The sequence below is a fragment of the Penicillium alfredii genome (assembly GCF_028826965.1).
Source record: "Penicillium alfredii strain IBT 34128 chromosome Unknown utg000012l_segment0_segment0, whole genome shotgun sequence".
In the NCBI taxonomy this organism is placed as follows: Eukaryota; Fungi; Ascomycota; class Eurotiomycetes; order Eurotiales; family Aspergillaceae; genus Penicillium; species Penicillium alfredii.
Genome location: NW_026622709.1, coordinates 1,727,037 through 1,751,062, shown reverse-complemented (window position 1 = coordinate 1,751,062; position 24,026 = coordinate 1,727,037). Strand labels below are relative to the sequence as shown.

Below are 24,026 nucleotides of genomic sequence, written 5' to 3'. Positions count from 1 at the left end.
CATTGTCCCTGTTATTGCCATGGCTTCCACAGCAGAAACCTCTCCCCTACTACCCCAGCACCAAAACTCGACCTCTAATACGTCACCGCGATCGAACCGGCCGCCGCGGTCCGTAACGTTCAACCCGCTGACGACAATCAGCACCTACGGTGGAACGAACAACTCCGATCCCACGTTTCGTCCGCTCCAGACCGGATCTCCTCCTGTTCAGAATATCAATGTACAAGGTGGCCAGCCTCGCCCGGGCGGGCAGCCGATGCTTTCGGCCTTGAACAGCAAGCTCCGTCGTCGGAATAGCCATGGCGCTCCTTTCAACACCCTCCCTGTCAGCGCCGTCGCTGCATCGAAAATTGGGCCACAGCGAACCACCAAGAAGGCTCAGAAGCTCAAGCTCCTCCCGGATCCCGTTACCGCGGAAGAGGAAGAAGGATTCGATGGAGATTTCCCGCGCGATGTGTATTCGCAGATCACTCGCATCAAGGAACCTGCTGCCCGCAGTCATGCGGCGCGACTAGGCAAGGCCGACCGCGAGCGCATCCCCCGAGTTACTGCATACTGCACGGCCAATTCGTATCGACTGGAAGGAGTAATCAAATTCCTCAAGTCCCGGGCCAAAACTCGCGGCGCCAACCCCAAGCTGTATGACGAATGCGTTTACTCGACATTCGATTACGAACATGAAGAAAAACAGAAAAGCAGTCGGATATTTGGTTCTGGAAATAATGGGCATCATGAGCGGCGGCCCAGTGAACGTAGATACTCCGACAGCGCGGTGGAGGTGGAAGACAACACCAAGGCTCGGCGGGAGGATCTGATCGACTTTCGGGATGAGGCCGGCCATGCGGTCGATGTCGACGGCGACCGAGCAGTATCGACATCTCAGTCCGAAGAGACCCCGGACATTGACACTACCATCCACACGCCGGAAGTTTTCCTATTCGACTACGGCACCGTGGTTATATGGGGAATGACGCCCGCGCATGAATCCCGGTTTTTGTCGGATATTTCGAAATTCGCGTCCTCTATATTAAGTCCCGACGACACGCAGATCGAGAACTTCAATTTTTACTATGCACGCGAGTACCAGGCGCGCATATACAACGACTTCATCTCGCTCCGGGACCCGCGCAACCACATGATTAAACTGGCAATTTCGCATGCCCTGGCTCAGTCCGTCAAAACCTCACTCTTCGAGGACCTGGTATCCGAAACCATCTCCGACACCGCGCCGTTGCCAGCTCAGATCGCGCAAACAGGTAGTGTCAACCTCACGCGCCGACAGATTAATATGCAAATCGGGGAGTTGTTTATCCTACGCATCAACATCCATCTCCAGGGTTCGGTTCTTGACAGCCCGGAGCTTTTCTGGGCCGAGCCGCAACTGGAGCCTGTGTACCAGGCCGTCCGGAGTTACTTGGAGATGGACCAGCGGGTTAGTTTGTTGACGGAACGCCTGGACGTCATTGCGGATCTCCTGGCCGTCCTCAAAGACCAGCTGACACACCGCCATGGCGAATATCTTGAATGGATTGGTATGACCCGGACTCAACCCGTGTATCACGGACTTGCTAACCCAAGATATAGTGATCGTTTTGATTGCCGCGGAAATTCTCGTCGCGGCGATTAACATCGTTGTTGACCTCTACGCCGGCGTGGACTAGGGGCAGAACTATGAATTCCTCGAGTTTTGAATTCAATACGATGATACGTCTGATTACAAGCCCACATCATACACCAATATTTACCGCAGACTCACCAACTGCCACTACATGATAGCAGAGAATTCGATCAGGACCCGCCTCTATACCAAAGAATGGCCGAGTGTTTCGGTGCGAATACCTTGCAGGTCCTCAACGAATTCGACCCTTGATCTGCCACTTCGCATCCTCCATCCAATACAACCGTCACCAATTCCTCCCCGCTATCTCTGTAACATCACCTCGCATTCCAATCTGTCTTCAATTGTATATCGAAGAAGACAGCCAACCATAATATTACCATTCTTCCATCCTATTTTCTGATCATCTTTATCATGTCTTATCTACAGGAATCGGCGTTGTGTTTGAATCGGGGGAACAGGGGGTTCGGGCGAATGGGACTCATTTGCGTTGTACAAATGCCGCTCTTTGTTCATACAGTTACTGCTGTATTTGGGGGTTATGGAATCTGATTAAGGTGTTTGCGTATTCCTTCCTTGCGTTCCCAGGCTGGAAGATACGGCAGGATCTATGAATATCAGAAACAATTGAGAAATGAGCATTAAACTCTCTGAATCGGCAGGATCAGGATATCTGGTATTTTGTAGCCGACTGACTCGACAAGAGAAAAAACAAAGGAAATCAATCAGATCGGAGAGGAAAAGTCGTCAGACGCAAGCAAATCAATCAACCATAATAAAAAAAGGAATCGGCGCTGTAGAACCCCCCCCAGACAGAACACACTCCGAAGAATACAAGGAAATGAAGAGAAAAATTTGGTGACAGAAGGAAGAGGAAACGGAGCGAGGAGAAGCAGCACAACTGATTTTCAATGACGCAACGCCCAGTGTCTCATCACTGTGCCTCGACCTTGGGCTCCTTGGTATCCATGTCCATAGGCGTGGGACCGGCATCAGGGGCAGGTTCCGCAAGCGGTGGCTGATCTTGGTGGCTACCACAGCGGTCATTGCTGTGCACACTGGCCGCAGCCGGGGTATGGTCACCCTCGTGGGCAGAGCCATTGCTACCCGCCTGGACGCGGAACGAGGAAGTAAGCTGGTCCTGCGTCGGGGCAGGGGCAAGGCGGGGCAGGGCTGCGCCGGAAGGGTCGGCATGCTCGGGGGCATGAGCGTCATCGTCGGCACCAATATCGGGGTTGGCGTTGGATTTGCGGGAGCGCTTGACACGGAGAGGGCGTTCTTCAGGCTGAGTGGTAGACCGGACTAGATTAGCATACTGTCTGTTGTCCTCCAGGTTTTGGCATGTAGGAATAGGGGGAACACAGAAATAAAGGAGACCTGCATCGAGAAAACACCGAGAACAAGGTCATAGGGAATAGCTTACCGTCCGCGGCTGTTCATCGGAGCTGCCCTCGGTCTCATCCTCCAGATACGCACCATTGCTTCCACCGAGTCCATTGAGCGAGGTCGCACCAGAAATCATGGCCGCAGTACGGGCACGCAGCTCCGGGTCTGCTGAGCCAGACTGTGCCTCCTCAGCCATGCCAGTGACCTTGGTCAGCCGCTCCAGCAGTATGCACGACTCCAGGCGCATCTTCTGGATGTACTGCCATCCACGGCGGTTACGGGTGCGCATGAGCTCATTTTCCGCTTCGATCTCAGCCAGCCTCTTCTTAATTGTGCCGCATTTGAGCTTGTAGGCAATCTCAACGCTGGGCGGGTTGGCGGATGGAAGATTGGGCGCGTGGGAAGTGTCCATGGCGGAGTGGCTGGTGGGAGGGTCAATTGAAAGAAGATAAGGTGATATTTTGTTGATTCCTTCTTCTTTGAAGGGCAAGATCGAAAGTTGCAATAGCTCAGATGTGGTGTGAAGTCAGGTCGTCTTGCGGTCGTTAGACTGGGGATGTGAAGGGGGGAAGAAAGAGCGTGGGGTGGTGAGGTGAAGTGAGAGTCAGAGAATCAACAACAGGGTACAATCCATGAGTATATAGGATATACGCCGTTATGAGTCGTATCAAATGAACCACCTCACCTTTGGAGACGAGAGTAGAGTATGTCGCCCAGCCATGCGACCTTCTTTGGTCGAAACTGCCGCGATAACAAAGGCGGTGAATTACAGCTCCTCGGATTATTATCCCTCCGAAGCCATACATTATGTGGGCCTTGGATATAAGGCACCAATGTCATGCCACAAAACACAGGCTTGAAAGTTCAATAGGGCGGGATGCTCGATCTGAAGAGGATACACTCGTATTTGGCTTATAATATGCTGGTCATTGGATTAAATATGTAGTCTCTAGGACTTGCATGGATAGCCAGAGGAAATAAGTCTACACTATTCCTTTCAATTATCTCGAGCTTTCGAATGTCTCTATTGACTCCATAGCTACATACAACCTCGCAAGTCATGAAAAAGTTCCGCCAAAACATAAAAGCGGGAAGGAGGGGGGGGAAGAGAAAAGAGAAAAGAGAAAAGAGCATCTCTAGTGCCCACCAGTAGTGGGAAGACCAAGGAATACCTTGAACGAGTCATAACTAAACAACTGTGGTCAGCATAGCTCCGTTTTCCACGATACAGACCAACTCACATAAGCCACTGGAAGCCTGTCAAGGTACCCAGCATCACAATTCGAACGGGAAGGCCATTCCACAGACCAGAGAATCCGATATTCCCGTAGATTCGGGACACGGCCTTGAGGGCACCCTCGCCCGCTGCGCAGGTTAGCAGAGAACGTGATGGTATACAATGTGAAAGAGAAGAAGAGGGAAAACACTCACACTGGCGATCAGCATTCAGTTTGCTGACCATAACATCAGCAGGATGGCTGACAACAGCACAAAAGATCCCAGCAATGTAGCCACCGAGAAAGCTCACCCCAGTCTGGGTCAGCTGGCCAAAGCTCTCCTTGGGCTGGCCAAGAGACCTGTAGATCAGACTAACAGTCTCCTCGAAGGTCGCGAATTTTGTCATGGTATAGGGGATTTGACGAGCCCACAGCGGGTACAGGCCCTTGTAGAGACCACCGAAGCCCTCCTTTGCAACAATGCGGCTCCAGCCCTGGCGCAGGTTGTTGGCAAACGGCGGCAGTGTGGTCTGCATGCGGACCTTGATAGCCTCGAGCGGACACAGCGCCATGTCGGCAAAGAACTCGGCCGACGCGCTGGCGCCCAGGAAGACGAGCGTGCGGTTCGCGTGTGGGAAGAGTTGCTCGCCATATGCGTACTTGAAGTACTCATACAGCCCGTACTTGCCGGCGCCCTGGAACGAGTACCCCAGGAACGTCGGCGACCACCCGAAAAACACCCCGCGCAGCCCTTCCTTGGCGAAGATCGAGCGCCATGCAGATATGTTCGACGTGTAGATCTTTGGGTCGACCTGTCGTCGGCACTTGACCAGGTCCAGCGGCGTCACCGCCGTGTGTGTTGGTCCTGTTATTGGAGAATGGTTAATGAATCTGGGGAAGGTGTGGCGGCTGTTCAACTCAAAAACTCAAAAGAGACGTACCACATGCTAGGAATTAAAGTTAGTAGATGTCAATACTACCGGGAGGTGTACAACATACCGACAATCCCGCCGAATGCACAGCTGTAGAAATATTTGGCCGAATTGGGCTCAATCTTCCCAAAGGGAAGCTTCCGCTCTTGTTGCGCCATAGAGAAAGCAAGTCGCACGGACGATCACTAGACACACGCACGCTATGGGGGCGGGGAGAAGGGGGAGACAGGAGAGAGAGGAGAGAGGGGAGAAGGGAGAAGGGAGAAGGGAGAAACAGTATCAACGAGCAGGCCATGCACGTATTAATAGCAAAGTCCCATGGCGTCAGAAACCTGACTCGGGCCCACAGCACAAGCCTACACAAGCCTACACAAGCCTCTCATGTCCGATTTATGAGAACTATGAACTGCCGGGAACGGCTAAGCCGGCACGATGCTTATCTCCGCGGTCGTCTGCAGATGATCATCTACTGGGGGTAGGCCTATTGAGGCTGACTTTTTATGACCAAGGATGTTGCGCAATTCTATATATGCCTTGAATTTTCCATTGCAATTGGGAAATGAATTCATCCAAATTCCGTGCTATAATAGATCTAAAATGGTTCTGGCGGAGGTGATGGCCATGACGTCACGACCCGGGGGTGCCGCAACGGAGCGATGCAAATATATAGAATGAGTAGAAGAGATATCTAGATCCCACGTTATCCATCGACTATGCAGCAACGCCAATATTTCCTGTATGAAGAATGGCAAACATCGAAACCATGTTTATACAAGGATACTAAGCCCATGTCCTCCAGACAGCGTACGATTATCTTGGCACTGATAAGCTCAAGACTGTTCACCGCGGATGCGATCTGCCTCGCGAGCCAGGATCAATGCAAGTTTAATGCCTAGCGTCGACCCAACACGAGTGAGCACAGAGCGGATCTGGTCAACCTGGGTGGGGGATGGCAAGCCGCAAGAGAGAATATACCACAGGGGCCAGAGCAGACCATAAGCCTGAGCGGCGCGCAGGGGCAACTTGCCATTCGATGCCGGACTGACGGGTCGGGCGAGGGTGTCAATGTCGCCGAGCGAAAAGGGGATGCTGCGACACGTGTCGGTGGTCATTTCCTGGATGACGGCGCGCAGCAATTTGGGGTCGAGGCCTGGGTCTGGAGACGGCGGCGGCGTTGTAGTCGGAGTGTACCGGGCAGTCACGGCAGCAAGGGTGCGATACAGACTGAGAAGCAGTTGCTGTAGCATCACGCGCACGGCGCGATAGTAATTCCAGACCACGCAATTGGAAATGTGGTGGTAGGTTATAAGCGGCTCGCCCTGCGCCGAGTACACCATCAGCGGCAGCCAGCGTTCCGGCAAATGCTGACTCCACTGCGAGAGCTCGAAGTCGCAAGCCCGGCCCGCGGCAATCCACGACGCAACGGTCGCTTGGTCGGGCGGGCTGGGCGAGGATTGCATCGACAGAAACAAGTGGCTGAGCTTAGACGCCGCCAGCATGAGCCGCTCGACGGGGTCTTCCGGGTCCAGCAGGTCCAAAACCCAGTCCGCATTAGATCGGGGCTTGTCTCCCAAGGCAAGAACTTCAACATACTAAATTTCCCCATCATAATCAGTCTGAGTATCGAGCGGTGACTGGGATGAAGTAACATACCGTATGCGTCCAAGCAAAGTTGAACATGTCCCGGCCCCATTGACTGTTCAACTGGCCCTGGCCTCGGAGTTTCATCAAGAACTCAAACCCGGCCGTGTGCGAACTATAGAGCCCATTCCGCTCGCCGCTGATGTCTTCGTAGAGCGAGAGAAGAACCACGCTGGCAAAGGTCTCGTCTTTGAGAGCCTGATCCGGCGATGCCAGTGCATCCCGCAGGCCGCGCAAGGCCTTGCCATAGCCTTGACGAGCCTTGACCATTAGCTGTGGGGCATGGGCCGTGTTTGCGAGGGTCATCAACGCCGTCGCATCCACTGCCCACCGTAGACACGATGGTCTCCCGGCGCTGTCTATCTCGCCACTTTTCGCATACAGGGGAGGTATATATTCGAGATGACCCATTCCATCTTCGCAGTCGCCGTAGATTGTGTACTGGTCAAAGAAAAAGCAGATCGCGCGCTGTTCCCAGGTCGCATCCGCCGGTGAAAAGAACGTCAGCGTGGGCGACTCGCGGAAGTTGTCACGCCGTCGGTCGACCAGCACCGGCGACTGCAAAGTTGATGACTGGCTGCGGCTACTGCTGTTCGAGGGACTACTAGTCTTCTTGGCCAGTTGTTCGACTTTCTTGGTCTCGTTGCGGAAAACCGCATCTGTCCGATACCCCGGGCAAGGTCGCCCGTAGACCATGCAGTTGCGACATTCGGGGAATCCTTCATCGCACTTGAGGACATGCCATTTAGTATTTTTTTTTTGGTGTTATTCTCAACTCCAGATAAGGGGGTAGCATATCCGTCCCCCATCTGTGAAGCCATGTCCGTCAGGGGGGCTGCGCTTACCTTGATCTTTCGCTTGCGACACAGGTAACATCCAGTGCTCGGCTTCCCCCCATACACCATGATTCACCCCCGAGTTTCAGACAATACGGATGACGGTTACAGATAGTATCCACGCCACGGGCGCCGTTCCGTCCACAGATCACAAGGGTCCACAAACGGTCATCGATCGTGCGCAAATCAACTCGGCTGCCTAGTCCGAGTCGAGCGGGTCTGTCTCATAAAGGATAGACACCCACGAGCAAATTTCTAGAACTGGACATCGAGCGACAGGCTGGCGCGGGGTCCAGGAGATGGAAAAGAGAGAAGTAATCAAGAAAGACAACCTTGGAACAACCTTGGGAACCCCAGAAACTCGACCCTGGTCCCATCGGAGCCGCTTAGTCAGTCCTCAAAACTCAGCCTCGAGGCGATCGTCATTTACTTTTGAATGGTGGGAGCATCATGATGCAAGATCAAAGGGAGATAGGGCTTGTATGCGGATAGGAAGAAAGGCAGTGCATTGCACATCCCATTGGAAATCTCAAGGTATCATCTGAATCCAATACACTCCGAAATGAGGCCCAGCATCAATAGTCCAAAAAAAAAAGAAAAGAAAATATAGTGAGAACACGAATCCTCCACAGGAACTCCTCAAGATGACAGCTTCTTCGGTGGTGACCCCAAGGAACAGCCAACCCGATGTGTATCAACACCAAATATGCAACCGCTTGGTGCTCTAGAGAGGACAGTAGAACACAAAATCACAAGTCCGAGGCGAGAACAAAAACCCATGGCGCTCGAAAATGGGCAAATAAATGGTTAAATAAAAGGAATAGATCAATAGATCCAAGATTTTTCAAAAAGAAAACAAAAAAAGATATCCGTAATCATGAAATCGCAGGCTAGATCAGGCCAAGGGTCGTCAAGTGGTGGGCGCATCCACATCAGCATCAGGCATCGGCTGATCACCGTCGCTGCTCAGGGTCGGTGTTGGATCGGAGAAAAGAGCCCGGTTGCGTGTGTGGACGGTCATCTCAGGGTCCTCGCTAGTTGACCCGATCGCGGGGGTGCTGGAAGTGCTTTCAACCGCATCATCGTCCTCGTCAGGGGGAGAAAAAGTCCAGACCTGGAGAGCGGGTTAGCCACGAGCGACAATCACGACGAAGGCCTCCCTGGGAGAAAAGAACTTACCTCCATCACAGTACGCCCAGACCGGCTGGCCATGATCACCGCCTTTTCTTCTTCAAATGCGACTCTCCAGACCGCCTCGGCTGGAGTAGACAGTTCGCGCAGTAATTGGCCCGTCTGGAGATTCCAAACTTTGACTCGACCGTCACTGCCGCCACTGACGATCCGAGTGTTGTCGAACTGAAGGCTTGTCACGCTATTGTCATGGGCGGCCAGTCGGTGAATGGGTGCCATCTTGGTCAACGACCACACTCGAACCGAACCGTCCGAGCCACCCGTCACGAGCGTGTCACCGCGCATCTGTAATTGCCCAACCAGAGATGTATGGCCCTGAAGAATGGCGTGGCACTGTCCCGAGTGCGGGTCCCAGATTCGGACACTCGTGTCGAGACTGCCGGTCGCGATCCGACGGCCATCGAAGGAAATCGCGTAGATCTGACTGAAATGACCCGAAAGGGTGCGCAGGCAGCGACCTTGGGAGATGCTCCAGATCCGTGCAGTGGTATCATAGCTGCCCGACACCACGAGATCCCCGTGGATTGCCAGACACCGAACACTGGCCTGGTGCCCGACCAGGACATTCCGACACGTCCCCGTGGCCAGATCCCAGATGCGAAGTGTGGTATCTCGAGACCCTGAGATCGCAGTATTGCGATCGGACATTTTCAAGCAACGCACGGTCGACGTGTGCCCACGAAGTAAATGGATGCCGGCCCTGCCCAATGTCAGCGTGGTTCGTGTCGGAGGGGACAGCAACAAGATCAAATAAAGCACCATACCCGGTAGACATGTTCCATACTCGGACTTCACGGTCGCAGCCTCCGCTCACCAAAATGTCGTCCCATGGAACCATCGCCCATACTCCCATCACGTGCCCTTGCAGGGTCTTCTGGTTGTCGCCGTCGGTGTCGTATACGTGAATTTTAGCGTTATCCAAAGCCACCACAATATACTTGGAGGTTAGGTGGAGGCTAGTAACCACGCCTTGATCCGGGGTGATATGGCGCTGAGTGCAGCGACCACCTTTGTTCCACGCGGACTCAACCATGTATTTTTGTTTAAACTGCGATCGGTAGGAGACTGGCCGGGCCCGCCGCCTCCGGGATGGAAAGCTGGACGGTGGCAGCCATTCTCCCGAAAGCGTGCGGGGCAGACCCGGGGCGCTCTCGGTAGACTGTTCATGCGACGCCGTCAGACGCCGTTGCAGCCCATTCCGAGGGCGTGCCCCGAGAGTTGACTCTATAGGAGGAGCGGTGAACGAGTCAAAGACGTCCCCGTTCTCCTCCGATATCCGGCGCACCGAGTAGGCATGCTTCTCGCAGAGATTCTTCCAGGTGATGTCATCGTTCAACAGTTCCCGCCAGCGTCGTGACACTTGAGATGATCTGGCCAGAGTTTTTGGATCATCGATGAAGGAAAGCACCTAGCAGAGTGTCAACGAGTCAGCTGCCTTCCTCTTTCTCTCGCCCCGTTCCATGATATGCACAGCCGGAAACCGACCGGGGGTGTGACTTACCCTCAAGCAGAGTTCATTAGGAAAGACCAAAAACGGGTCCTTTCTCAAGCGAGGACCGACGTAGCTCGAAACAAAACTCAGTTGTTGGCTATCGCATACATCCAAAATACCCTCAAGGAACTTCTGCTTCCGAGAGTTGGACAGGGTACTGAAGTGGAGGCGGAGGTTGAGCAAAAAGTTATGCTCCTCCTCGTCTGTCGAGTGCCAGTTCGGTGGTCTTTGGTGAGGGGTGGGACTGGGCGCTGGTGTTGGGGGGAGGCGGGTGCCGAAGGTAGCAAGTTGGCCGGGATGGGAGTGACAGTCTTCTTGCCGCTCAGCGATCGGGAGGGAGTGCTGGTGAAGTCAGACACCGGTTCGCGGGAGGATGATTCCAACTGTTCGGGCATGGGCGGCAAGTTCACGGACCTATCCACTTCGCTGAAGGATGCTCGATGGGATTCCATTGCGACAGAGCAGGGGCCAAGTGACCGCACTGGAATGCTCCCGCTTGGCCACTTTCACAGAGATCGATGCCGTCCACAGAGCCGGGCAATGTCCACCGGCATAGAGTGGAACTCGGGGGAGTTTGACGTCGGTCGGAGGGGGAGGGTCCAGACGTCGCGGGTGGTTGGAGCGAAGATGACCGAGGGAAGAAGGGAACGAGGGGGGGGAAGCCAAAATCCCCCGGATGAAGAAGGGCTCTTTTCTTTTGCACTTTCTTGTAGTTCGGTTCTTTTTGCTTGTCAGAAGAATGTTCCCCTCACAAAACCCCAAAGAAAAACGAGCGCCCGAATGAAGGAAAGGGACATTCCAAGCGGAGAGAGTGGATGTCGTGACCATCTCATTCGACTCTGACAAAGCCGCCAAGCTCGCCCCGGCTCCACTTCGGACTCGACAGAACCCTTCTTTTGTATAGAGCCCTCTTTGATCGAGTGATCGAGAGGTCGAGTGGTCGAGTGATCCAGTGACCTTTGTATTGTGCTGATAGCATGAGGAATCTCATCTGGGAGAAGCGCTATTCAGCGCGCACGTCTTCCGTCAAGAGGCGGAGGCGTCAAGAGCCACCACAACATATCAATCTTGGGCAGAGAACCGTGAGGCGACATATAGATCCAGTGGCCCCGAGTCCGTGGATGACCGTCTGGCACGCGGTGGTCGACCATGGAACGATCCAACCATCCGGGGATGATTCAGACTGACGAGACTGACGAATCGTGTCATCACTCCAGATGGCCATGATCAAAAGATGAGCCGAAGTGTGGAGGATATAAGAAGTGATAGGGAGGGGAGTCATCACTCCTTATATATCTCTCTCTCGTGGAAGAATGATCGGAAGGCAAAGTGACGCTACGTCGATGTGATCCAGAAATAAACATGCAATGATGACCACTTTTTTCCCCAAGCCAATTATACAAAAAAATAATCTAGGATCTCTCTCCATATCCCGAATTCCATGCCCATGCCCCCCTCAAGGACATACGTTGCAACAGATGCCAACCCATGGGTATATACTCCCGATATCCACCCCCGGAGCGCGCAAACGAGAAAATACACAGAGGAAATTCCTCTTGGAGAACACGTAGTGCGTAGTGCTGAAGTTCTAATATCAAAAACCATAAGCCATAAACCAACGGGCGTTAATGGGCATGTCCGATCTGCAAGAATAGCGGCAAGAGCATGCCCAGGACCGAGGCGATCAAGTCTCTCATCGACTTGTCCGATCCGTTCTGCGGGTCTCGGGAATCGCCAAACCCATTCACAGGCAATTCCCGCGGAGGAGTCGACCCGGGGCCATTTTCTTGCATGGTGTGCATCGCAACGTACCTGTATCTCCGTCAGTAAATCAACAAATCCCAGAGTATCTCCAGGCAAAGACTCACAAAAAGGTGCCACCCGAGAAGAGCAAAAGCATCCCCGTCCGCCACTGAGCTGCCTCATCACTGCTGGAAGACCCGACCATCTGCACAAAGAGAAACGTGACCAAAGCGCCAACGGGGGCCGCGAGACTGAAAACCAGTAAATGCGCTCTCGCAGCACGGCTCGATAGACCCTGCTTGAGCAGGACGGACGTAAGCCCAAAGGAAGCCGGGCCCTTGTGCACCATAATGGCGAAGAAAATGATAATGCTCAAGCCCGTATTTGAGCTAGAGGCCCCCAATGCAATACCATCCGCCGCAGCGTGGATCACCAGCCCAGTGGTGGTTGCAAAGCTGTGACTGCGCCCGGAGCTGGGGTGACCGGCTTCCAACAACCCTCCCTCGCGTGACGGCGAAGAGCTTCGTCGCAGTCCAGATCCAAGGTTGTCAAGAGAGATATGGTATGGCGTTCGGTCATTCTTGTTGGGGGATGCAAATTCAGGCAGTTTGTCGACAAGATACATCAAGATGAACCCACTGATGAGAGCGATGCCGATCCAAGCATGAGGTGAGCTCTCCTTCTCTTCATTCTCACTCGGTTTCTCACTCGAGTCGTCCTTGCGGACATGAAGCTCCGGCGCCTGACTCGACAGATCCTGCCCAACCGTTGGAAACACAGATGCCTCCTTGTCGCTCTCCAGAGGCAACCCAGGAATTGACGGACTGGGCACTGGGGCAGGATGTTCTTCTCGATTCAAGATGGGGAGGTTCGCCACCGGCGGCCCCTGGTGCTGCCATTCGACGCTGGCCCGAGTGCTGAGATCTTTCCGACCGGCGGATTTTGCGCTGTAGAGAGTTTCAATGCCCTCCGGAATGATGACAATCAAAGACGTCCCCACCAACACTCCCATGCCAATGGAGGAGATTAATCGCAACTGGGACGGAGAGAGGGTAAAGGCAAGCGGTAATGATCCAACAACAAAGGACCTGCAAAAAAGAAGAGGGAAGATCCCAAGGTGTTAGTTCCACGATTGCTCTCAAGGTCACAGTCTCAACCTCCTTTTGGGGGGCAAGTGGACTCACGTTATTGCCATCACAATGCCCAAGGCGAGCAGAGTGAAGAGTCCCTCCATAATGACCAGTATTCTCCCAAGGGCTTCACAAGATCTCTAAAGGATGACAATCATGGTGGTTCGCAGACAAAGGATTGGGAAGATGAAGCCCCAAATGCCGGAAGGAGGAAAGATGGCAGGACCCACGCGGTTTCAGGCACCTTCGGATCAACCCCGTCCGGCGCATTCTTTCTTGCCTTCCATTCTACTACTTGACTATACTAAATCCTTAGGATCTACGAGATTTTTTAATATAAAAAATATATCTCTATATCCGTAGATAATGGCAAATCTATATAATTCTCGAAAATGGCCATTTTATCTAGCGTTGCAGGGGCATACACTCCTACACTCCCCCTGCAACAAGCTGTGCAACCATGCATGTTAGCATGTTAATGCCAGGGCTCTCTTGGTCTCTTATAAAAATGTTGAATAATTTCTCTACGGTAAAAACACCAGCCTAACCAGTGTTTCTCATAGCGCACTCCATACCTCCAAGGATCACTTTGCAGCTGAAAGAGCTCAGCCGCAGCCCTACATATAACTCTATATTCTTAACCAGACAGTCCTTCAATAAATTAACATAAAATGAATTAACCTTAGAAAATACTACCTACTACGTATCAGCCTCAGCAAGGCCACCCATTCCTTCGCCGAGGTCATAATACCCAGCTTATTATTATTATTGTTGTTGTTATTACCAACGGGGTCCAAAAGTCTGGGTATAGCACCCCACTTTAGTAAAATCCATATTCTAACCCCTTTTTTCTTTTCTCTCTACCACAACGAATATGCGATATTTTAGCACTGAAATTAGTGCAAATCGCAGGCAAAACAATGAATTATCAGAATCTACTCGCGCAGCGATTATTTTTGCTCTCGAAAATAGCTTAAGTCCTACTAAAATCGCTCGCGATTTAAATCTTAGCCGCACTACAATTTACCGGACTCGCGATCGCTTTCAGCAACACCATACTCTTAAATCATCGCCTAGAAGTGGTAGACCTTCTAAGATCAGCGATCAGACTATTCGATATATCTATCGGATGGCCCGTCGGAACCCGCGAATAAGTTATAGAGCCCTTAGAGCGAATACTCCCTATTCACCCTCTCGATCAACAATTCGACGCGTTTTAAAAGGCTACGGGCTTCGAAAATGGAAGAGTAAGAAGCGAATACCTTTATCAAAGTCAGTTGCACAAAAAAGACGCGCTTTTGTACATGAATGGGCGAGTTTTTCGGATTGGGAGAATCTGATCTTTTCTGACGAATGTTCAGTCCAACGAACATCGAATTCTAAGGTCCAATTCGTCTTTCGATTTACCTCCGAGGCCTACCGAAGCGATCTTGTGAACCTCGTGAGTCATAGCAAGGATATTTCGCAGATAATTTGGGCTGGAATCTGGATTGGTGGCCGAACAAAAATGATGATCATGAATCGCGATGAAAACGTACCTCGGCAAGGTTATACTGCGAACTCCTATCTCGATACTCTCGAAGAAGGTCTTTTACTAATATATAAACCATGCTCGATGTTCCAACAAGATAATGCGAGGATTCATATAGCAGAAATCTCGCAAGAGTGGTTCGAAAATCATGGGATTTGGGTGATCGACTGGCCTCCGCATTCGCCTGACCTTAACCCTATCGAACCAGTATGGCGACTTCTAAAGATCAAAATTCTTCAATTATACCCTCAGCTAGGTGATGGAAGGTCTAAATTGGATTGGGAGGTCTTTAAAAAAGCTATATGCGAAGTATGGGAACTGCTTGATCAAAACGTTATTGATAGCTTAATTCGATCTGTGCCTCGCAGAATGGCTGCTGTACGCGCAGCGAAGGGTTGGTATACTAGATACTGACCTATTTTCTTTGTATAGTTAGTATAAATTTATATTAATTAATATTGGGGGAGTTATTCAGTTTTTAATATAGTGGGGTAAATCTGAATTATAGAGTGTACCCAGACTTTTGGCCGCGTAGTGTATTATGATGCTCGGCCCCCAGACAACTAACCTACATTCGGGGTAGGCATCTTGGCATGAGGCCAGGATTTTACAAATGCTACATGAACCCATGGACGTGGTCAGATTGTTGGTGCTTGGTGCTATGACTTGGCATGGCTCAAGCAAAATTCGGGGCTGAACCTAGAAGATCGTGGGTGAATAGGGCTGAGGAAATAGAGATTTGCGCATATCCTTCTGACTATTTTAAGAGTAAGACGGGCGGTGCTGGGGCCTCTCTACGGGCCACTACAAGGGAGATGGCCCCAAATGCCCAGCCTAATCTTGGCTTACATCCCTCATGATCGGAGAAAAGTCATAAATAAACTCGGGGATTGCCCTTATAATAATCTAGTTATTGTTGCTATTATTCGCAATAATAGCAGGAGGGTGCACAACAATCCATCGTTGAGTCGCACTTATAAAGTCTCTCGAGTCGTCCGCCTCTGCAAATGCGTTGATCATTTCCACAGCACTCTTACCATGAAATCCGGGATTCCCTTCGCCCTGCTTGGCCTGGCGGCCGCCGAAAACTCTGTCGTGTCCCTTTTCATCCCTGACACCGAGTCTACGACCCTGGCCGGTTCCGTCGTGGAAGAGAGCCACAGCACGACGACTTGGGATATCAGCTGTGCCCACAAGTCGACGGGAGATTGTGCGATGCACACCACCTTGGTGGCAGGCCCGACGACTACTCAATATGTAGCCAGTGATTCCTCTCAGGCATTGTATGGCGATACCCATCCCCTTCTCCCCCCCTCAAAATGGAAATTTTGCTGATTATAAATTTAGCCGCTTGACCTGTTCTATGGATGGCACTACTAGCGGAGTTTGCTCTGGAGCAAGGAGTGGGTCGGCCTTCGACTTCGTGGGCTCTGTAACTACGACGCTCGACAAGAGCGACATTACGCTGCTACCGGTCACTGTATCTGGCTCTATGCCGGCATCGCCTGCGACGGCAACGAGCACGAGCACGAGTACGTCTAGTGCGGTCAAAGACACAGAAAAGGGTTCTTCTTCTCAGCCCTCGCCCAAGAGCTCGCCTAAGAACTCGACTGAAGGCGCGGAGGAATCTGCGACTAAGAGTTCCTCTGCTGGCTCTTCCGCCAGTTCGTCCCCCAGTACTGGTGGCATGCCCCGGGTGACTGGGAATGCCGGACTGGCACTGGGTGGTGCTGCGATGGTGCTGGCGGCTGCCGTTGTATGAACCCCGTGGGTTTTCTAATATGTGATCTCGTTGGGATCATTATGGATGGTGGCTGGATTTTGGATTTGTATCGCTACGGATATATTTTGGGGCTCTATGGTGTTGGATTATGAAGTGTAGGACTCACGAGTCATGCTAATTTCTGCACTCTTGCTGGATATTCTCACCATTCTCTCTGTATTACTTCAGAATTTAGTCCATGCACAGTAATAAGCCCCTGACCGATTTGTTTCCATGTATATTGACTCTTGATTGGCTTGGCGTGGGGAATGATTAGCCAAATAAGCGGTATACAACCCTGACCTCCAGCCATAATCATAGGGAATGGGATCAGAAATGAAGACCAGGGGTCACCACGACATCCGCCAAGGATTCAGCCCACCAAAGGCTCCACAGCGCAACGTAGCGCATTGCAGAACCCAGTTTAGGCTCCCCGGATGGGGGGTTGCTTATCAGCCCGGTAGTGTGACGATTTTCTTTTTGAACCTTCGATTCCCGTTGGAACAATAGCATATCAGGTTGATCAATCTTCCCACGATGCCCTTCTATGGTCGTCCTAGTAAAGCCTGTTTCAGTTGTCGAGAGAGGCGGATCAAGGCAAGTCCAAGTATTGTTGAATGGCTGCAACCATAAACATTAACTCCCCTTATTCAGTGTGATCGCCGAGATCCCATATGCGGCAGTCGCCAAATCTAAACAGAAGCCCGGCGCAAGCTGCTCGGGACTCGACTCCATTCTCGCATAATCCTTCCAGATCCCAAACTCCGCAATCTCCATCCAGCATGTTAGATTGGGAAACGTCCCCGATTGTGACGTCGACATTCCTCGCCGGCGTCCCGCTCGCCACCGAAGATCAAGGATTGCGCTTCTTCCTTAACCGGTTTGTCACGGCCGTTTCAGCCGGGACAGTGGCCTGCAGTATAACAGCCAGGGTTCCCCCTTATTGGACGCTATCACACTGAACCGGTCAATGCGTGATGCTACTGTAGTCGTTGGGTTAGCCGCTCTTTCTAACATCCTCAACGACAGGCCATTGCGAATGGTTGCGAGTGAAAAGTACGTGTCTGCTCTGAGCGTCGTCCGAGGGGCAGTGGAGAGGCGCCAGCGGGTGACTATGCAACCGACATTCAAGGTCATCCTGATGCTGAGCCTGCTTAAGGTATGGACTCTTGACCCCTTTTTCCCGGCCGGTTCTTCTCTGAGTGATTCAATGATGCGGCCAGATGGTCAACTGCCCATCAAATCGGCTGGATGCCTGAGCCGTACATTGTGACGGCGCAGAAGCCCTGATGCAACAGTCCATGAGCCAGGTCTTACGAGGCTTGGACCACCAGGCACAGATGCAGTACTATTTTATTTTAATCGTCAAATACTTCCTGGCCGAGGGAGAATCTCCCGCGGAACTGCGGAACTGGTCATCCGACATCCTCAAGATGTCTTCGCTGCCCGAGGACCAGCCAGGTATCGAACTGGTTGACATTTTTGTCATGTTCATGAGGCTGCATTCAACTCTCCGCCGCCATCCATATTCCGACGCAAAAATTGTGATCCACTTGGCCCAGCTGCTCGATCGAGAGCTAGATGCCTGGGAAACACATCTTCCAGACAAGTGGACATTCGTCATGGAAAAGTCTGATAATCGCGAGTTTATCTTCAATGGGCAGTGTCATGTCTATCAAGACGTGTGGGTCTCAAGAACCCTGAGTCACTACCAACGGGGGCGGTTGCTAGTGAACGAACTGATCCTCTGCCACTTTTCGAGGCTGAAGCCATTGTCGCAGCGCAGTTTCATCCAGCGACAGCAAGCATCGAACGCGGTTTCAAGGATGGCAACCTATATTTGTATCGGGGCTGCCAGCCAGATGAGTCTGTTCGGGAGTAGTATTCCGACGGGGAAAGCATCGCGATTACCACCGCTAAACGGTGTCTTTATGCTGCTGTTTCCCTTAGCTGTGGCGGGAAGTGCAGCCGGGGCCCCAGACCAAGTACTTGAGTGGGTGGTGGAGACACTTCAGAGGATTTGGTATAGCATGGGGATCCAACCTGCATTGGAGTTAACCCCCCGAGTAAAACAGATTCTCCGTCGAAAGATGGACCAGTGGCAGAACTTGGAAAGTAGTTGACTCGGTGAGATGGGTGAAGAATGATTGAAAGATCCATGGATGAATGCAAGTACTCCATGACCTTGAGACGCTAGGCCCGATTAGGTAACACTGCTAGGGACCTGTGGACGCGGTCAGACGCGCTTTCCTTCTTCACCTCCCTCGGTCTTCGTGTCTTTCTTCCCTCTTGAACTCACCTTCTATCCAGCACTATGGCGAGTGACGACGACTGTAAGATACCCTTGGCTTGGTTTTACTTTTACTTCCCACATGGAGACCATCCACTGATCATTCACCCAGGGTCTTGCGACGCCAATGATGCGGTCCATATTACCGTAGTGCAGCCCAGCGAGACCAAGCCCAAGACTCTCTCGACTTTCCATCCACAATTTACCTATCCTATCTTTGGTGATGAAGAGCGCATCTTTGGCTACAATGGCCTGATTATCCGTCTGCGCTTTGCGGCTCATGACCTGCGTCCCCATGTCCACATTTCCTATGATGACAAGTTTAAAGCGGTCGGCGACACGGCAGCGGTGGACCTTCTTGGGGCTCTGAAGCCGTTCGTTCCAAAAGGTGAGTGTTGAATCCGTCAAGTGAAAAGAAGGACACGGGCTCAAAGCTAACACCATTCCATCCAGAGGCCTTTGCGAACCTCCCCGACTACGAGAAAGCGGTTCAAGAGGATCCACATGCGAAAGACTTCACACCCCCTGGTAAATTGGTTTTTAGCTATGAGGTGGATGAGAGAAACTATGAGATCTGGGCTGGATCGCTCGCGGACCCCGCAGTACGACTGCTGTTGGATCGCGCGCAAGTCCTGGTCTCTCTTTTCATCGAGGCCGGAACCCCTCTGTCGACCGATGATCCAGAATGGAGTCTTGAACGTTGGACGGTTTACTTTGTGTAAGTTACTCGCTATGCAAGCCGAGATGGGCCCGAAGCTAATGATGGTGATAGTTATGAGAAGGTGACTCCTCCAACGCCAACCGCATCGTCATATTCCATTGTTGGATATGCCACAACCTATCGGTATTGGCTGTACCAGCGAGATCGTTCAGAGACTCCCAGCGTCAAGAGCGATCCGTTCCCAGGGCCCGAGATCAAAATCTCTGAGCTCCCAGCACGACTTCGGATCGCGCAGCTTCTCATTCTGCCTTCACACCATCGTTCGGGTCATGGCACCCATTTGTACACAACAATTCATGCTTCATGCATCGCCGACCCTACCATCGTCGAACTGACAGTCGAAGACCCCAACGAAACGTTTGACGCGCTGCGAGACACGGCCGATTACTGTCTGCTGCGGCCCGAGTTCCTCAAGCACGATGTGAGCCTGAACCCCGACCCATACGAAGCATATTCTCGAAAGCAACGCCCTAAGGTGGTTCCTACCGCCGCCCTCATCCCCACCAAACTCCTCTCCGATATTCGCAGCTCATTCAAGATCGAGGCCACCCAGTTCGCACACATCCTGGAGATGTTCTTGCTGGGCCAGATTCCCAAGAGCCATCGCCTGGCCGGAGGCACCAACCTGGCGCGCCTGTTGATCAAGAAATATAAGGCAGATGACGAAAACGACCGACGGTACTACTGGTGGCGCATGCTCACCAAGCAACGCCTGTACAAGAAACACCGGGAGCTGCTGAACGAACTGGACCCTACGGATCGGGTAGAAAAGCTCGACGGCACCGTTCAGAATGTCGAAGAAGGCTACGAAATCACACTGGAGGCGCTCGAGGGTCGTTTGCCCGATGTGCAAGACCAAGTTCCCGCGGCTCCGAGTGGCAGTCGCGACAAGCGTGCCAAGCGCAAACTCACTGTGGTTGACGACGAGGATGAGGAAGAAGGCCAGGAAGAGCCAGCCAAGCGTACCAAGGTGTAGAGACCTGGTCATGCCGGCGCCTGGCCCTGTACTATGTAATTTTACTATGGGTTGTTTCTCAACGTTGCCAAATGCTTCTGAAGAAAAGAATCAAATTATTGAATTTATAATGACTTGGATTTCAAGACATTTACACATTAATGTCATGCCTTACATCCAATTTCAATCAGTCATGGCTGTTATTGTTGTTGTTGTATCTGTGTAACATCGAGTAGATCGGAGCATTGGCGGATTTCGGCACTTCTCTTTTTCCGCCTTCATCCATCAGTTCACCAGCTGCAATCCATTGCTCCGCTCAACATCGTCAAATCAACAGACAGGCTCCGTCCTTGCTTTCTAATCCTTTTATTCGTGTGTCTCCGAGCTGGGAGCCTGTGTGCCGCCTGACCAAGTCAATTCTCACTCATCCGACCGATCCTCTCCCACTTCCACCACCTGCGATCTAGCCGGTCGCATTCCAGCATGGTACATGGCCCGCACCTTTGTCACGATCTCAACTGGATAGAAGCTGACTCTGCGTCTAATCAGTTACCCCTTGGCCTTCTCACGGCCGCCCAGGGCCACCCGATGCTGGTGGAGCTTAAAAACGGCGAAACCCTCAACGGCCACCTGGTCACCTGCGACAACTGGATGAACCTGATTCTGCGCGAGGTGGTCCAGACAAGTCCCGAAGGCGACCGATTCTTCAAGCTCCCCGAAGTCTACATTCGGGGCAACAACGTATGTCCTCTGGCACGCAGCGGTGTCCCTAGGTGGGGTGGAGGAACTTGATATTGACTCATATCCTCTTTCTTCGCAGATCAAATACCTACGAATCCCTGATGAGATTGTCGAGCTGGTCAAGGAGCAGCAGCTGAACCAACCACAGAACCGCCGCGGCGGATACGGACGAGATGGCGGGCGCGACCGCGGTCGTGGGGGTGGTCGCGGGGGCCGGGGTCGCGGCCGGGGTCGGGGTGGCGGTTAGATATGGATATGTGTGCGCGCGCGCCGTTTTCGAAAAGAGGACAGGGACGATGTTACACGAGATACCCCGGAGGAAGACGGTGGGTAAGGTCGCTCGGGAGGTCCGGTTTGGACGAGCATGGCCGTGGCGTATCTGGCTCTGTATTTTCTGTGGGATCTGGGTCTCTTGGTCGGTTTCCGATCTATCAATGCTACATATGGAAAACCCAGCCTCACTCCTTGATTTTGCCATGTAATCTGCGCCCAACTGGCTATATGAAAGCCTGGCGAATCCTTTTGGCATCACGTGATACTGTGATCAACCGAGTCCGCGGAGCTTCAACATTCCCCTCTGCTAGACAAACTCCCGAAATGGCACGGCGGACACTGGTCCTCGACGGACTCTGGTACTCTCTGTGTCCATCATTTATCCCACGGGGGCTCACTCGTGCAGCGCCACTCTTAAGGACTCGAAAGCAAAGTGCAAGGCCATATTCGCCGGCCGTCTCTTTCGCGAATTCACCTCCGCGACGATTTTACAGCAGCAATCCTGGAGAAGCCTACAGTTACAACCATAGATATGGACATTCAGCACATCCGAATTTACGTGGCACACAGCATACAGCCACTCGACTACAATCGCCGGTGAACGAACACTCCGATCCTCGACAGAATGCCAGCGCGCGGCCGCGCAACCGGTCGAAACGTTCGAAAGCCCCGAAACTACCAAAGCAGTCGCCTAGAGCTCCCAAGGATTTGGAAGAAAGATCCACATCCAACTTGGAGACAATGCTGCAACAATTGATGGCCAGGTCGCCGAGCATTCGCGGCACGACGCAGGTTCTACGGATTTTGATTCGAGATCGCCATGTTCACCCGACCTCTCGTCACTACAAGGCGCTCTTCTTTGCGAACGCGGATTCAGAGAGAGGCTCGCCGGAGTTTATACGGCGACTGCTGGATGAGATGGATGACAATAACATTGCTACGGACTCGGCTACGCTTCATGCTGCACTCCAGGTAGGTGGGGAAGTTTTTGGGACATGGCAATGACCTAGATCATCCGTCGAGGAGTACGGGCTAACCTTATTACAGGCTCTTGCTGTACATCCCGACTATCTCCTACGCCAGGAAGTCCTTCACAGACTGCGAGATCGGTGGCTCCCGTTGAGTCCCGCCGGATGGAATTTCATAGTTGCAGGTCTTGTGCGCGAACACCAATTTGAGCTGGCGCTGGATGAAATCGATATGATGGAGCGAAAGGAGGTCTTTGTCGAGAATTGGCTGCACAGTTTCCTTATCTACAACCTGTGCGATTTCAACGAGTTGGACGAGGTCGAACGCTTGATGCGGCGCCGGGTCGATCAATACCACGAGATGACTTTCCCACTTTGGTTTCACGTCTTGGGTGCGGCGACTGAAGCGCATCACGGCGCATTGACTCGCTATGTGTGGCAGCAAAGGGTCGAACTTGGCCATCTACAACCCCCCGCGCAACTCTGCCGCCAGGTACTGGCACTGGCCTCGCGGCTTGGCGACCCAGATTTGGCCAGCTCTGTGTTCCGATTTTTCTCCTACCATAAAATCTCATGCGGCCTCGAGGATTACGAACGGCTTGCCGAGGCGCATGTGGGTGCTGGTGATCTTCCTGGCGCCTTCGAGGTGCTGTGTAGCATGCACGAGGCTGGCATTGCACTTGAGGAGAGCTCGACACGGGCTGTGGTCGCTTACATGATTCAGAGTAAAATCGACCGCCGCGAGGCATGGCAGATGCTCAAGCGGCTAAAGAATGTCAAACGCTGCATCCCCATCGGCTGCGTGCGGGCCATTGCCGACCTCTGTGAGCACGATGCCCAGCATGACCCGTCGGTCGCAGACGACGGGGTGGGATTCTACAAGGAGCTCTACACGCTGTGCCCCGAGGGCGCCGACGTTCGCGTGTACAACGCGCTGATCCGCATGTGTCGGCGAGCGCGCAACCGCGAAGCCGGCATGTTTATCGTAAAAGAAATGGCAGCATTCGGCGTCGTACCCAACGCCACGACCTTTGAGACCATCATTCTCATGTGTCTCGACGCCAACAATTTCCGGTCCGCCTACATGTACTTTCAAGATCTCGTGAAACGGGACGCCTCGGTCAGCGAGGAGGCCCAGAAGGAAATCTGCGAGATTTGCTCCGGGTCGGTCGACGAGTTTGCGCTGCGGCTTCAATATCATCCCCAGATCAGCGCCCGAGATGACGGGCAGCCGACCGACGTGATCGAAGCCCCACAGCCCGGGCGCCACCCGCTGCCACCGGCCGTGCGCCGCCAGATGCTCTCGCCGGAAGAACGTCGGGAGTGGAACAAGGAGCGACGCAAGGAGAAGCGACGACGACTGGCGATTGAACGAAACATGGAAGAAGAGGGCTGGCTGGATTGGGAAGCAGACGTGGGGACCCAACGGGACAAATGAGTCTTGAGTCTGTTCAGGTTGTGCCTCAACCCGGCAGTGCAGGTGGAGAGTGACGATCGTCTTGGATGTGTATATATAGCATAGCCAAGTAGCCTTGTACTTAACATATCCAACAACGGAAGTCGCAAATTGTACAGGGGACGGCATAGTATAAAAATGCC

General features: G+C 52.6%; 12 protein-coding genes across 12 annotated transcripts; 6 read left to right on the top strand and 6 right to left on the bottom strand.

Moving 5' to 3' along the window:
• Window positions 1-19: 19 nt before the first annotated feature.
• On the top strand, window positions 20-1,661 carry NUU61_010206 (YagE family protein; the record flags this gene model as incomplete). The annotated part of the gene is made up of 2 exons (XM_056660731.1): window positions 20-1,532; window positions 1,585-1,661. 2 exons carry the CDS (start codon window positions 20-22, stop codon window positions 1,659-1,661), a joined length of 1,590 nt encoding a protein of 529 aa, XP_056507229.1.
• An 891-nt stretch (window positions 1,662-2,552) lies between these two features.
• NUU61_010205 (uncharacterized protein) lies at window positions 2,553-3,416 on the bottom strand (the record flags this gene model as incomplete). Its single annotated transcript, XM_056660730.1, has 2 exons — window positions 2,553-2,903; window positions 3,042-3,416. The coding sequence occupies 2 exons, from the start codon at window positions 3,414-3,416 to the stop codon at window positions 2,553-2,555; spliced, it is 726 nt and encodes a 241-aa protein (XP_056507228.1).
• Window positions 3,417-4,140: 724 nt separating this feature from the next.
• On the bottom strand, window positions 4,141-5,311 carry NUU61_010204 (putative mitochondrial phosphate transporter Pic2; the record flags this gene model as incomplete). Its single annotated transcript, XM_056660729.1, has 5 exons — window positions 4,141-4,192; window positions 4,246-4,369; window positions 4,436-5,086; window positions 5,163-5,168; window positions 5,221-5,311. 5 exons carry the CDS (start codon window positions 5,309-5,311, stop codon window positions 4,141-4,143), a joined length of 924 nt encoding a protein of 307 aa, XP_056507227.1.
• A 672-nt stretch (window positions 5,312-5,983) lies between these two features.
• On the bottom strand, window positions 5,984-7,699 carry NUU61_010203 (putative C6 transcription factor; the record flags this gene model as incomplete). Its single annotated transcript, XM_056660728.1, has 3 exons — window positions 5,984-6,745; window positions 6,807-7,523; window positions 7,571-7,699. 3 exons carry the CDS (start codon window positions 7,697-7,699, stop codon window positions 5,984-5,986), a joined length of 1,608 nt encoding a protein of 535 aa, XP_056507226.1.
• Window positions 7,700-8,540: 841 nt separating this feature from the next.
• On the bottom strand, window positions 8,541-10,765 carry NUU61_010202 (F-box/WD repeat-containing protein; the record flags this gene model as incomplete). Its single annotated transcript, XM_056660727.1, is given in 5 exon segments — window positions 8,541-8,744; window positions 8,810-9,625; window positions 9,636-10,229; window positions 10,323-10,655; window positions 10,673-10,765. The coding sequence occupies 5 exon segments, from the start codon at window positions 10,763-10,765 to the stop codon at window positions 8,541-8,543; spliced, it is 2,040 nt and encodes a 679-aa protein (XP_056507225.1).
• Window positions 10,766-11,938: 1,173 nt separating this feature from the next.
• Window positions 11,939-13,326, bottom strand: NUU61_010201 (Mn(2+) transporter ATX2; the record flags this gene model as incomplete). The annotated part of the gene is made up of 3 exons (XM_056660726.1): window positions 11,939-12,125; window positions 12,182-13,144; window positions 13,241-13,326. Coding segments are annotated over 3 exons (1,236 nt in total), but the record flags the coding sequence as incomplete, so codon positions are not given.
• Window positions 13,327-15,755: 2,429 nt separating this feature from the next.
• On the top strand, window positions 15,756-16,479 carry NUU61_010200 (uncharacterized protein; the record flags this gene model as incomplete). Its single annotated transcript, XM_056660725.1, has 2 exons — window positions 15,756-16,000; window positions 16,065-16,479. The coding sequence occupies 2 exons, from the start codon at window positions 15,756-15,758 to the stop codon at window positions 16,477-16,479; spliced, it is 660 nt and encodes a 219-aa protein (XP_056507223.1).
• Window positions 16,480-17,153: 674 nt separating this feature from the next.
• NUU61_010199 (uncharacterized protein) lies at window positions 17,154-18,602 on the top strand (the record flags this gene model as incomplete). The annotated part of the gene is made up of 3 exons (XM_056660724.1): window positions 17,154-17,397; window positions 17,481-17,638; window positions 17,778-18,602. The coding sequence occupies 3 exons, from the start codon at window positions 17,154-17,156 to the stop codon at window positions 18,600-18,602; spliced, it is 1,227 nt and encodes a 408-aa protein (XP_056507222.1).
• A 191-nt stretch (window positions 18,603-18,793) lies between these two features.
• On the top strand, window positions 18,794-20,466 carry hat1 (histone acetyltransferase catalytic subunit HAT1; the record flags this gene model as incomplete). The annotated part of the gene is made up of 4 exons (XM_056660723.1): window positions 18,794-18,812; window positions 18,882-19,157; window positions 19,223-19,487; window positions 19,542-20,466. The coding sequence occupies 4 exons, from the start codon at window positions 18,794-18,796 to the stop codon at window positions 20,464-20,466; spliced, it is 1,485 nt and encodes a 494-aa protein (XP_056507221.1).
• Window positions 20,467-20,928: 462 nt separating this feature from the next.
• Window positions 20,929-21,237, top strand: NUU61_010197 (U6 snRNA-associated Sm-like protein LSm4; the record flags this gene model as incomplete). Its single annotated transcript, XM_056660722.1, has 1 exon — window positions 20,929-21,237. One exon carries the CDS (start codon window positions 20,929-20,931, stop codon window positions 21,235-21,237), a length of 309 nt encoding a protein of 102 aa, XP_056507220.1.
• A 37-nt stretch (window positions 21,238-21,274) lies between these two features.
• NUU61_010196 (uncharacterized protein) lies at window positions 21,275-21,664 on the bottom strand (the record flags this gene model as incomplete). The annotated part of the gene is made up of 1 exon (XM_056660721.1): window positions 21,275-21,664. One exon carries the CDS (start codon window positions 21,662-21,664, stop codon window positions 21,275-21,277), a length of 390 nt encoding a protein of 129 aa, XP_056507219.1.
• Window positions 21,665-21,783: 119 nt separating this feature from the next.
• NUU61_010195 (pentatricopeptide repeat protein) lies at window positions 21,784-23,865 on the top strand (the record flags this gene model as incomplete). Its single annotated transcript, XM_056660720.1, has 2 exons — window positions 21,784-22,431; window positions 22,507-23,865. The coding sequence occupies 2 exons, from the start codon at window positions 21,784-21,786 to the stop codon at window positions 23,863-23,865; spliced, it is 2,007 nt and encodes a 668-aa protein (XP_056507218.1).
• Between the last annotated feature and the right edge of the window lie 161 nt (window positions 23,866-24,026).